Source organism: Onychostruthus taczanowskii, unplaced genomic scaffold, assembly GCF_017590055.1.
Source record: "Onychostruthus taczanowskii isolate IOZ18803 unplaced genomic scaffold, ASM1759005v1 scaffold21, whole genome shotgun sequence".
In the NCBI taxonomy this organism is placed as follows: Eukaryota; Metazoa; Chordata; class Aves; order Passeriformes; family Passeridae; genus Onychostruthus; species Onychostruthus taczanowskii.
In genome coordinates, this window is record NW_024499351.1 from 697,519 (window position 1) to 711,017 (window position 13,499).

Here is a 13,499-nt window from a genome sequence, read left to right on the forward strand (position 1 = left end):
AGATTCATGATGATCATGAAGATCCATGACAGGAATTTATAAACATGGTTAATACACAGCCCCTAACCTTACTAATGCATTTTTCAAGCTGAATACTGTAACAAGATGATTTGTTCCTAAGTTAGGCTTGCACAACCCCCAGGTATGACTGGAAAAGCCTTTGGGATACCAGAAGAAACCCTGACCTTTTTTGTTGTGCTAAGCAAGAGTGATGCATCCAGAAAGGCACTTGACAAAAATATCCGCTATGACTTTGTTCACCTATTTTTATTTTTCAGGCTCATTCCAGATAGCAAAGTGGTCTCACTTCAGTTCCCAACTATTTTGGGAACTGTATCCAAACTTTATGTCTAAGGAAAACACCTGTTATTTATTTCCTGGTGTGTATTTTTAAATACAAAGTAAATTTTACCAAATAAAAATAAATTTCAGAAACAAAGTACATTATTTCTCTCATCTTAACTTACATTGTACAAATATCTGCATGAAAAGAAGAAAACACAATTCTTCTTTTTCCAGCATTCATCAAAACAGTTTTCAGAATAATATCTAGAAAAGTGTTCATATCAAAGTAAGTTGACAAGTTGCCATCCCACTGTCCATCCTGCAAAAAGAAAGCACAAGTTTGAGTCACTTAAATTAATGCTTACTAAAATTATTTTAACCAGCAATAGTCTCTCAATCAACCTGAGCAAAGTCAGAACTGGGCTGGCCAGTTTGAATGCAGAATCAATCCTTCAGTCTGTTCAGTGCTGCTTCCAGCTCTCCAGGACTGACAGCCTGAGAGGTGCAGCTGAATTCTCACAGCAATGAAATTCACTGAAAAGCTCCCTGTCTCCCCATCCAAGGAATGCATTCCTAGGCATGCCTATTACAGCTACAAAAACACAAAGAAATTCCCTGAAGAGCATAATTACAGCAGCTACTCTCTGTTGTTATTTCTAGCATACTGACTTCCACCTACCACTCTCCTTAGCCTCCTTCCCCCACTCCAGGCTTCCAATCCCAGCCTTTACAACCATTTCCCTCTGGACTGGGTGCTGCACAATCCAGCTGAATCTGCAGCCCTGCTGCCTAGAAGGAAGCAGCTGCTTGCATTACTGCACCATGTTGTAGCTGCTCCTGCACAGGGCCAGGAGAGGCTGAATTTCTTGGCACTTTCCTGCCTGCCCTGTTGTGATCTGTTGACTTTAAAAAGAATCTCCTGCCAAAAGCAGTCTGAACTCAATCCCATAAATTTTATCATTCTAAGAATAAAACTGCTCATTTGTTGGAGTGGTGCTCCTATACTCCCAGTTTAAAAATAATGCAGTATTTTTTTTAAAAAGGCACAAACCCCCACAAAAATTATGCCTTTGCAGCTCATAAATTGTCACATCAAATTACAAGCTTTAGGCATAAGAATGTCAAACAAACAAAGTAAATCACATGTATGTTTACTTACCCTTTGCTGGGAGATCCATTTTATTTCTATGTTGAACCCAACATCTTTAGGAACAGACTCCAGGACCTAAAAAAAATTTTACCATGAAGTGACCCCACAGCAAAGGAGGACCCCACAAGAGAGCACTGTGAAGGTAATTGTTTGGAGAATACATTGGAGTTTAATGCTAATAATGGTGTCTAACACTAAAATTCAAAACCCTAGGTTTTTAACATTTTATACAACACACATATACACCCTTTTCTACTCCAGTTTAAACTTAATGAATACATAAAAGTGGATACAATCTTAGGGACAAGATTTAGACAAACATACAGATGTGAGCCAATTCACCTTAACACATGTAAGAAACACCCCATTTGTACTCCTGAAGAAATTTTTTTTTTCTTTCTCCAGGAAGTTATTTTGAATGCAAAATGCATCTTAAGTATGAAAGCCAGGAGCTTGTCATTACCATGATAACAGAAGTTCTTTCATGTGAAATTCCTGTGAAGAATTTTGCAAGGTGATTTCAAAAGGTGGAGCTAACACAAACCAGTTCTAAATGGAAACACACTGGAAATTCACTCAACATTTCTCAGTGTCTGGCTCTGAAAGATGCCCAAGACACTGTGAGGAACTGCCAAAGGCCAGGTGTGGTTTCTTTCACAATTAGAAACAACTGACAGTGCATTAACAGGCAATGCCCACATGTTGGGGCAGCTGTAAAACTGAGTGCACCCTGAGCTACACAGCTTGGGCTCACAAATTCAGAAGCTTGAAATACACACAGACTGTTACCTGTAAGCACTGAAAACCCTCCAGTTTAAATAATAAATACTTAAATTTAAACTTAAGTTTAAATAATAAATAAATAATAAAACCCCTGTTCTCAGTTCCAGTATTGATACCAGAGGCCTAAACCCAAAAATCAATATCCCCCTGCTATGTGTGCAAAGCTGAAAGTAAAACACAGGTTTTCAAGCTCCCAAGTCATCCTGCTCCATATTCACTACTTACTGTTTGCAGAGAAGGAAATGGCTGCATCTCAAAAGCAGAGTTCTCTTCCTCTTTAAAAGATGCTGGAAAGAAAGATAAAATATTGAATTAAAACAAACAGAACATAATCCCAGTAATGCCAACACGAAAAGACTGGCACAAAATTGTAAGGCCTTTAGGAGTGAATAATGATTACTTACATCTTTTCCTCTAACACTGACATACTCCCATGATGGTGTTGGCAATTCCTGGTTTGGAGTTTAAAACCTTGCCATTATATATATGTATATATGTGTATATATATATATATATATCTCAGAATGGCTTCTCCCATCCCTCACCACTTCACTCAGAGAATTATATCCACAATAAGCCATGGCTATGAAGGCTTATTTGTTTGATTTTTTAAAATTTTATCTTTTCTTATACAAGTAGAATGTGTGAGATAATTTGCTGTCCCTACAAAGGGGATAATTAAGGCCAAAAATTTACAGCACTGATAAGACATCCTGCAGCAGTTACCAAACTTCTTGCCAGCAAGTCTGAAGAGCTGAAGGTACAGTTGGAGGGGCATAAGATGGAAACATCAGTGGCAATTTTGTTATAATTATTCAGAAATATATATTGTTCTATATATTTGCCTTCTACCCTTCTGTCCCTGCTTCCCAACTTCTGTTAAAGTATTTCCTTCCCAGTAAAGACCTCCACAGCATGCACAAAATTAACTACATAAGCATTTAGAAATGTTCAGGACAAATGTGATTACAATAAGCAACTGCAACCACAGAATTTATACAATTACATGACAACAAATCAATCCCAACACTCCTCCAAACTAGTACATACCATTGTGATCTTTTAACTTCAGGGCCGTCACGTGAGCCAGCTGAAGAGCATAAGAGCAACATTAACACTCTACCCACATCTTCCTACATGTAAAACGTAACTAATTTTGCTTGTAAATAATTTTACAATTTAAAAGTCTATTACAGACATAGTTACAGTAATTTGTAAAAGAATAAAAGACCATATTGTATACATCACAATTTTCTTTCAATCTTTGTTTTAACGATTTCAAGAAAAGCTCAAAACCAAACTGAAAACATGCTCACTGAAAATTCAGGAGTCGTGTTAAGGGTAAACCCATACAAACTATAATTCAACATCAAGATGTGAAGAAGTCTGAACATTAATCCCTCCTCTGTGTTTCAATCCAGTGCAAAGGGCTGACCTGTTTTACATTACAGTCACACATGCTGAGCTAGAATCAGGCCAGACACAGCCAACTCCCTTGCTCCATTCAAATGCTCTCTTCACAAAAGGGAGCAGGCCAAGTAATTTTAAGTAAAAAGAATCATATGGTTCTTGGACCAGCCAGATGGTTTCCTTGACTGAGGGCAGGTATCTCAGCAGGGTCTTCAGCAGCCCTCTCATCCCTTTTTTATCTAGACAGGGCACTTCTGTTTGGAAGGTAGAGCAGTTCAACACAGTCCCTTTATCATTTGAAAATTAGATACCATATTTCTAGAGGATAAAAGTAGTAACATTTATCTAAGTTGTAAAAACAGTGCAAAAGTATTTCTCTTGGAATTACCCAATTGTTCTGTTTGTACTATTTTTAAAACTGGACTCTCCCAAACTATCTGTAGTCACTCCCAAAACCTCCAAGCTTCATAAAATTCTACACGCAGCGTATTGTACTAGGCAAGGAAACAATACCTTTAATAACTGCAGCTGATCAAATGTGAGTTCTTTGACTGCAATCTCAAACAGTTCCGAAGGCTCCGTGTCCAGTTTCTTAGAAGAGAACCAACACATAATTAAGCATTGCTGAAAACAACAAAAAAGCCTACACACTTTTCATATAGTAGCCATAGAGGCAATTAACGTTTCATATTTTATTGATAAAGATACAAGTGATATCTTATTAATAAGATGATCAGTTTTCACAAAACAACACAGGCACCTAAAAGCACAAAACAATTTGAAAGAAACCTAGTGTTTTGTCTTTCATGCAAGTCATAGCTTTAAAGTTCTTGCCTCCCAAAATGTTAGCATATTCTGTAAAAACTTGATTGGTTAATGTATTCAGGAAAGATGTTTACAAGTAAAGAAATGCAGTTAAAAATATTCCAAGGCAGTTCACTTTACTGCTGTTTATCCAATGTCTCAGAAACTAATAAAAAAAAGGTAAATGTCCTGGGGTAAAATTCACACACACAGACCACTCCCAAAATAAAGATCTGGTGTCAAAAAAATTCTGTCCATTTCTCACTTCCCCTCTTCACTAAGAAATTTTTACTGAGCAAGACAATGCTGAGTGAAGATACACTGAACATTCATTCCCCCCGGTCAAGGTCCATTTCCATAGCTGTTCTAAACCAAGCTGCCTATAAAGTGCAATACTGCCAAGAGTGTGGGAGTTTGAAAACACAAGACCCAGTGCCAAGAAGACAGAGCAGTGTGCTCTGCAATCTCTCTCTGGATTCACTGCCAGCACTAGGAGGGAAGATAAGCAGAACAGGACAGAGTGCAAACATTCAGGCCTCAGTATAAGACAGCCCCATAGGCACCACAGAATATAGCAGAGTTGTCTGCTTTTTTTCTTCCAAATTGTAGGTCAGAAAGAAACTAAACAGTAATTACAATGTGAGCTTGAAGAGTGCCAAACCATGCATCTGAAATGCTGTTGCTACAACATCAAAAGGAAAAAACTCCATTTCCCTGCTCTATGCACTAGGTAATGCTGCATATTTATTGCCATTCTAGCCCTTGAGAGTCCAGAATTATTTCTATGAGAGCTTCACATTTTAAATTTCTAGAATGGGCATATCTATACATAAAATAGAGCTATTATCTCCTTTACCTTTTTCATGGACATGCAACATGTGAGATCGTGGTATACTATAGGCACATGATCCTTAGAAAGATGCACATCAAATTCCACAAATGCTGCTCCCTACAGAGAATCGAAAATCACACAGAACAAAACAAAAGCCCATTAACTACTTGTGCACAAGGACTATAGAACTGTATGCAAGTATTGTCAAGTATTCACAGGTCCTGGACATCAAGCAGAAGTTGAATACACCTAGCTGCTACCAGTTAAATCATGTTCAGCAATAGATTATTAAAGATGAAAAAAATATATGGCAAATTATCCTAATTACCATAATACAGACACACACACACATATATATGTATCTTGCTTAATCTTGTAAAACCCTCTAATAAGATTCAAGTCTTGTGAACCTGGTTACAGAGAAAGGCCAAGACAATATTTTTAGACACAAATGTTTTAAACACAGATAATTTTGAGGCATCTTCCTCCCTCCTTCCCACCACCACACCAAGAGACAAGTGAGGGCTCCACATTGCCAAGGCTTTAGGGAGATATTCCATACAGGAACAGACTTCTGGAGTCACTAGTGAGTAACACAGCAGCAGTGTGTTATAATCTGTGCAAGAGCAGAAATAGCTGCATCCTGCTCTTTTCAGCTGTAAATGATTTTCTGTTAGGCTTTAAAAAAGGAAGAAAGATCCAAAAGCTCGAAGTACAGCCTTCTGGAAAAGAGGGAGGGCCAGAAAGAAAGAGTAAGACAGTAAAAGGTTTGGGGTTTTTTATCATATTGACTGTCTGCAAGTCATTCCTTTGAAGGCCCCCAAGAATACCATTCATCAAATTATCACCCTGACTCCCACTTTTTCAATCAGCACAGAGAGAAAAGAGGACATGGGGTTTTTTCAGCCCTTTTCTCAGCAGAAATATTTTTAAAGTGGTGGCTTGCCAGCCTTTTCAATCTGCAAATAGATGAAAGCAATTCTCTGGTGATGCAGCTGATGACTTCACAGCAAATTTCTGCCTCAGTGCATATTTCTTGTGAGCATTCTAAAAGCCTGTCTATAAACCTGTAGTGTCCACTCAAGGATTAAGAACTACCGTTCAAAATACTCATTTAGCAGCTACGGTTTTATTCAGTGATCAAGATTATTGGAAGGAATAAAAGTGACCACCTCCACCACAGAATTTAGGCACATGGAGCTATTATCTCCCAAACTGAAAGTTCTGTCTTAAGATTTCAAGTCTTCACTGCAGCAAGCACCAAAACAAGGATTGGTTTATTCTACCAGCTCAGCTCCCAAGTCACATTTTCAGACAGCAAGTTTCAGTACACAGCAGTCCCTGAGCAAGACCTTTGCCACATGAGAGGATGCTGACAGACTCTAGCAGTGGCAAAATTTGATTCATTTGTTCAACCTGCCTGTACGGGGTCGAGATTAAAATTCTCCCTGTATTAGAACACCAGCAGAATATACTAAACGGAAGTTTTGATTTTTTAAAGGGACTTGAGAATGAGAGTCTAACCTACTATTAACTTCCCATAACTCAGGCCATTTCCACAGTGATTTCATCTAATTTACATCAGCTCAATTACCATTCACTGTATTGAATCATGCAAACTAAGTATACAAGCCAATCTAGTTTGCACTAGACGGGTGCTGTGTGTATGACAATGTGTGCACGTACATGACTGGCAGCGCTCCTCAGGGATGCAATGGTGTTCTCTCGAACTTTAGCAAGCCTGAAACAACAGCCAGGAAAAAGGGTTTGTTAGATGCAGTATAGCACAGAATTAAAACAACAGAAACACAAATCAGAAGTTTTTGTTTTAGGGAATACCCACAACTTGATACTGAAGAAAATGACTATGGGTTGCAGCTTTGTAAACTGTCCACTTCCTCAACTGATGTCAGTGACACAAAACAATTTCCCCAGTTTAAAATGCAAACAAACTTACTTAGCTGTTGTTGTAGAATTCCCTGCTCCTCTGTGTCCAACATCCAGAGTTGTTCTTGGTTTCCAGTACTTTGCATATGAAGCCTGCATATCACAAGTGTATCCCTGGATGGGTTTGATAATGATGTAGTCCACTGCAAGAACAACAGCAATGCTTCACATGTCAGTAAACAGCAGACAGCTTTGAGGAAAGTTATCTGCATCTGTTGTTGCCATCAACTGTACCTCTAACTTTTCCAATTGTTTTCCTTGGATTTCTGCTCATGATAGCCAGTGTAAGAACTCCAGCACTCCTTCCAAATTCTGCGATTGTGGATGACAGGAGGCAGGCAGAGCCTACGTGACCTGGGAGCACATCATCTTGTACCACCTTCTCACCTAAATCTTCCTGAAAACAACCAAAAAAAAAAAAACACCCCAAAACCCCCACTGTTAGTTGTGAATGAGAAATCTACACAAACTCTTCTGGCTTTCTCCTCAGGACACAACACAAGTTTCTTGTGTTTTACATAAAACACTAATTTCAGCTAAAATTGTTTAATGTAGCAGTGAGTTATGAATTACTATCAGGAAAATGAAAACTTTAACAGAAATCTAAAAAACTCACATTTTTCTTTGACACCCCTTACATCTCATAAGCTTTTCACATCAAAATAGCATGAATGGAATAGTCTGTCTTCTAAAATGCCCAAGTTCTGTTTAGAACAAAAATTAACTGGAATAATATTTATGCTTAAAATGCTAAAAAAAATGGTATGCATTTGCAGGGAAGAACTAATATACAGAATGTGAACTTGACCACAGTCAAGTTCAGGAACTATGTAGACATTTTACAATTATGACTGTAAGTGATCTTGAAGGCATTTTCAGACCAAAAAGAGAATGCTTAAAAAACTTTATTCTGTGTTAGTTGCTTTCTTTTAAAAAGAACTTCAAATACTAAGACCCTTCAGGGGAAAAATAACAGACACAGCAGTGAGAATCCAGTTTTAATCTGCATGAGTTAGTTCAAAGAAATGTCTTTTGCTTCTAATATAAAAATTTAGATTCGATAGTTGTGATATAACCAGTCCATACACACATTGTACAGTCTGAAGCAGGAGAAGCATAACCTAGCTCTGATAAAGGATTAATATCAAGCCAACCTAACAGCATGCAATACTGCAGACACACAGATTCAAGTCTAATTTGTACTGACTTCTAAATAAGCAGAACTGAAAAACCTCCTCCACATCAAGAAGGCTCACAAAAACCTTTCTACCAATGGGCTGGGAGTCAAGTCTCACACTTGTGTAAATAAATCCAAAAGATGAAGAACATCAGGCAGTAGCTCTGTTTCAACAGTGGAATCTTCACAACAACTGAGCTCCAAAAGGCAGACTGGAGTTGCTTCTTAGGGGTAAAGAGACATACCTCAAAAAAATCAAATATTAATTCCAAGTTATCAGGCTCCATGGTTTGTATTATGTATTCTATCCATCGGTCTGGCTGCAAAGCATAGCCACAGTCTGGCTGAGAGTGCCGACATTTGTAGTCGTTGTCACTGATCAAGGAGAACTCCACCGTGTTTGCCATTTTCTGAGGGACAGTAGGGGATGTCTTCTCTTGGCCCTCTTCATCATCATCCTTCTCTAGCCCTTCTAGGGTCAATTTTACTCTACTCAACCAGAAACACAAAACAAATGGTTAAGTCACCGCAGTGCCTTTACAAATGATAAAGATTTAGGAAGAAGCCTGAGCAGAAGCTCGTATGACACAAGAATTCTTCTCAACTCCACCACTCACAGAACAGGACTGTATAGTGTCCTCACACAAGCAAGAGTTTGCAGCCATTGTATAAATCCTATTTTAGTCAGATTGCAGTGCTCAAGTCACTGCTAGAAGTTGAACCTGGGTACATTTGAAAACTCTACTAGTGGTCTGAAAAGCTGCACTCCACCAGACTATTCGGGCTGCCAAATAGACAGCCTTCCTGTACAGGATGACACCCATAATGCCAACAGGAAAAGCACTGAAAACAGCAACAGTCATCATCAAGATCAAGACTGGAACATTGGTGGCTGCTGCTATGTCTCTCTGATAAGGCAGATAAGTGTACTCTAATAGACATAAGTAATATAGGCTGATGCAATTAAGTCCCTTGAAAAATCCTAAATGATCATGTAAACTGAATGGATTTCTGAAAAATCCTGGACTGAGAAGCATAAGCCTCCATGAGACTCAACGTCCTTTATCATAGAGAGCAAACCTTCCAGACAAAATTAGTTAGGTCAGTGAAGTAAGCACACATGAGAAAACCAAATCCCTTCCTGCATCACAGACACAGCAGATGAGATACAGGATTATCATTTATAGATGCCAAGTTACCAGTAAAACGGAAGTCATATCTCAAAGAAATAATTATAATCATGGAAATCTATTACACCAAGTCCACATTGAAATATATACTCATTAAAAAAAAAAAGAAAAGAAGTTATAACACAGGTACTCCAGAAACTTGAAAGACGACACTGCCATAGCGAGTGACAGTCACAGCAACTACTGGACAGATCCAACATTTTAGGACAGAGTATTTAGTGAATGCATCTAGCTTATCGAGTTTTCTTTCAACCGTTTAACTTAGACAAGAAGCTGGCTTCAGAAATTGCTTTTTCTACCTGCTGTAACATGCAAGGAAAACAGGCAAAGCTGTACAGAACACAATGCAAGTATTAAATCTCAGTGAAGAGCATCATATTAAATAAATCTTCCCCTCATCAGCAAATCTGGAATTGGTGGGAGGGGGAATCAAATCAAAACTTGAAGAAAATAAATAAATCAAGTATGACAGATCCATGGAATGCTTTGGTTTGGAAGGGATCTTAAAGATCATTTAGTTCTAACCCCCCCTACCACAGGCAGGGACACCCACTCGACCAGGTTCCTCCAAGCCCCATTCAACTTTGCCTTGAACACTTCTTGGGTCTCAGCACCTACAAATCTGGACATCTTGTGCCAGTGTCTCACCACCCACACACTAAAGAATGTCTTCCTCATATCTCATCTAACCCTGTCCTCTTTCAGTTTAAAGCAGTTCTCCCTTGTCCTATCACTCCAGGCCCTTGTCCAAAGTCCCTCTTCAGCTCTCTTTAGTGACTGCTGCAAAGGTCTTCCCAGAGTCTTCTCTTCTCTAGGCTGAAGAAGACAGAATTTCTAATCCTGTGTCCACAGCAGAAGTGTTCCAGCCCTCTGAGCACCTCCACGGTCTCTCTCCTCTGGGCTCACTTTCACAGCTCCATGTACTTCTTATCCTGGGGGTCCCTGGATGCAGTTCTCCAGGTGGGGTCTCAGCAGAGCAGAGCAGGGGGCCAGAATCCCCTCCCTCACCCAGCTGGCCCCACTGCTGCTGCTCCTGCTGCAGCTCACAATGCATTTGGCCTTCTGGGCTGCCAGCGTGCAGCGCTGGGTCACATCGAGCTTCTCGTCACCAACACTCCCAAGTCCTTCTCCTCAGGGTGCTCTCAATCCATTCTCCACTGGGCCTGCCCTTGGGATTGCTCCAATTCAAGTGGAGGACCTTGCACTTGGCCTTGGTGAGATCTGAACTCCTAAGCCTGTGAAGCTTCCTCTGGATGGCATCCCTTTCCTCCAGTGTGACTGCACCCCTCAGGCTGCTGCCACCAGCAAACACTCAACCCTATTTTCCATGTCACCAACACCACCAAACCCTGAGGGACACCCCTCATCCCTGGTTTTCACTTGGGACATCAAGCTGCTGACCACAACATCCAGGGCAACCACCCAGCCAAATCCTTATCCACTGTGTGCAACAGAGCAGTGCTCTAAACATCAGGGCTAAGATACCCATTTCTGACAATTAACTGTGGAGTTATAAAAATGCCTGCTTTTTGAGGCACCTCTGCAGAGAACAGCACCAAACTGATTTGTAAGAAACTAAGATGAACCTAGAAGAACCTAAGAACACTGCAGTTCCAGCCAAAAGGCAAGAAATACCAAGACAATTATGGAGTAAATATTTGTGCTTTAACACTTGGAAATTGGGCTATTAGTAACCCAAAATGAATTTAAAGGTTACATCAATTAAGTAAAAAAATATATATCCCTAGCATTGACAATTAACATGAGGTAAATTGCATACTGAGATGAGCAGGCTCTTACCTAAACCTTGATGTTTTAAATTTCTTCTTAGAAATCAGTACAGGGGGTTTCTCGGAATAATGCAGACGTAGCCTTATTTCTGTCTGACATGTCAGCCACCCAGCATCCACAGTTTCAATACCATCTATCAAAAGCCAAACAAAGAGGAGAAGACATTTTAGTAACTTATTTTAGGGAGATCTAGGCAGGTCCTCTTGCCATCATCTCCCAGATAATCCTCCTTATCACCAGCCTTGATCCACAGTAATGCAAGAAGCTGGGTGCAGCCTTTTCCCAAACTTTCTGAACTACCCAGAACAGCCACCAAGAACTGCAGTTGTCTGCTGGATTTTAATGGGATTAAACAGGAACAATGATCATGTTTAAACTATCTGCAGGACAGCATTGAGTAACATTCCCTTGTCCTGGGATCTCTCAGCACATGGAATAATACTGACAGGAACTCTGAAGGCTCCAAAGCAGTCAGAGGCTCCCTGTTTCTGATGAGGTACAGGAGTGTCCATTAGCTCATCATAATCAGTGCCAGCAAAGCAGTGCAAGTCTGCAGGACAGGGTACAGCAACAGTTGTGATGAAAACTGTGGAGACTCCACACCCTGAACATCAAAACAAGGAAAACCTGCAAGCAGGAGGACCAGAAACACAAGCTGCAAAGCAGGTGCTGAAGCAAACCCCACAGTTTTGAAGAGTTCCTAAAGAGCCAAACCCATCATTTGATGAGGATATGAGGGGGAAATGGAAAAGCTTGAAGACAAGATTTATGAGGTATGACAAGGAGTTACTTTCAGTGTCAGAGGATTGAACATTAAGTGAGAGGTGGGTCAGAACTGTCAGAAGTGAGACATTTGTGCACACACAAAAATATGAAGTGTGGGCTTACAAGAACCCTTCGGCAGCTGCATCTCTGACTGAAGAGGCAGAGTGGGTACATTCAGTGAGAGTGATTATGTTTTTCCAGCCATGAGAATTTTTCTAAGGCTAGGTATTAAGAAAAAGCTAAGCCTATTCTGTACTTTCAAAAAATGCATGCTCAAGATTTATAGTTCCCAAATTTCAACCTTTAACACCATCAGAGTGACAAGACTTCAACTCTTCCTAGAACTCTTTTATTAACACTAGAAGGGGTAACAGCCTGATTGTGAATTCACAAATGCTGGATACAAAAATAACTGTAAAAGCATAGAAAACTATCATAGGCAATTCTTCTCAAAACGTATAATTTCAAACATTTTTCAATTACAAGACTTAACCTTGCTTAAATTAAATTCATAGAGAATAAAGGTAAAGAATAAAGGTTAATATAGCTCACTTACTACAGATTCCAAAGTTTCCATCATCGACAGTAATTTCATTTTCTAGAATTAAAAGGAATGGAAAAGAATGGAAAAAAGTAATTAGTATTCACATTTAAAAATCATTGCCAAGTTAAATTAATTCTACTTCTCCACTTCTAAAAAGTGTATCTAAAAAAATGCAGGAGAACTGAAACAGACAAAGCAGCATGTTTTTTGCAAACTTCTCTAAAGATTGATCTCAATTTATGTTTTTTTCTCAGTTTCTGCACAAAAAAAACCAACCAACACACAAAACACCACATTTCACATCAAATAATCTGAACTGAGTAAAAAGGTTGCACTGTTTTCTGGCTTGCTGCAGTATTTTGCTGATAACTACATCCCACTAACATAAGATGCTTTACGTGTCAAAATAGTGTCAAAGACATTAAATTTTCTTGCAAACATACAAGAAAGTTGTCCTGCTGCAGATTTAAAGCTTTTAAATTGAGTCAGTCACAATTAAAATGCTTATTCTGCCTGCATGACAGAAACCAACCTAGCATGAAATACTGAAAACGCTCACTTCACACTTACTTTCATCCTTACTCTTTCCAAAGCTTTAAGAACTGAAATCCTAAGGCACTAAGTAAATTCATCAGTATTAACAGAACAGATAGTCTAAACAAACCATCCACTTCTCAAAACATGAAACTTCACATAATTTTGCCTCTACAGTGGTTAATCCCTTTTTTTTTCCCCTAAGAATCATTTGGCTCCTAATCTAATTTCTTAATAACCACAGGCAACAATTTAGGATCAAAATGACCCAGGGCTAACATACTGTG

General features: G+C 39.2%; 1 protein-coding gene across 12 annotated transcripts in view; it reads right to left on the bottom strand.

Annotated features, from left to right (window-relative positions):
• GPCPD1 (glycerophosphocholine phosphodiesterase 1) overlaps nt 1–13,499 on the bottom strand; it is a 43,065-nt gene that overhangs the window by 8,947 nt on the left and 20,619 nt on the right. For all 12 annotated transcript variants that reach the window (XR_005952645.1, XM_041404293.1, XM_041404294.1 and 9 more), the window contains 12 exons: nt 12,691–12,732; nt 11,379–11,502; nt 8,634–8,877; nt 7,446–7,608; nt 7,222–7,354; nt 6,951–7,005; nt 5,289–5,381; nt 4,142–4,219; nt 3,269–3,308; nt 2,444–2,505; nt 1,445–1,510; nt 468–604 (listed from right to left, as the gene is read on the bottom strand). Coding sequence is in view for 11 of the 12 variants with exons in the window: in XM_041404293.1 (XP_041260227.1) it covers nt 468–604; nt 1,445–1,510; nt 2,444–2,505; nt 3,269–3,308; nt 4,142–4,219; nt 5,289–5,381; nt 6,951–7,005; nt 7,222–7,354; nt 7,446–7,608; nt 8,634–8,877; nt 11,379–11,502; nt 12,691–12,732 (1,237 nt within the window). In the remaining variant the exon portion in view is untranslated. The remainder of the gene's footprint in view (nt 1–467; nt 605–1,444; nt 1,511–2,443; nt 2,506–3,268; nt 3,309–4,141; nt 4,220–5,288; nt 5,382–6,950; nt 7,006–7,221; nt 7,355–7,445; nt 7,609–8,633; nt 8,878–11,378; nt 11,503–12,690; nt 12,733–13,499) is intronic.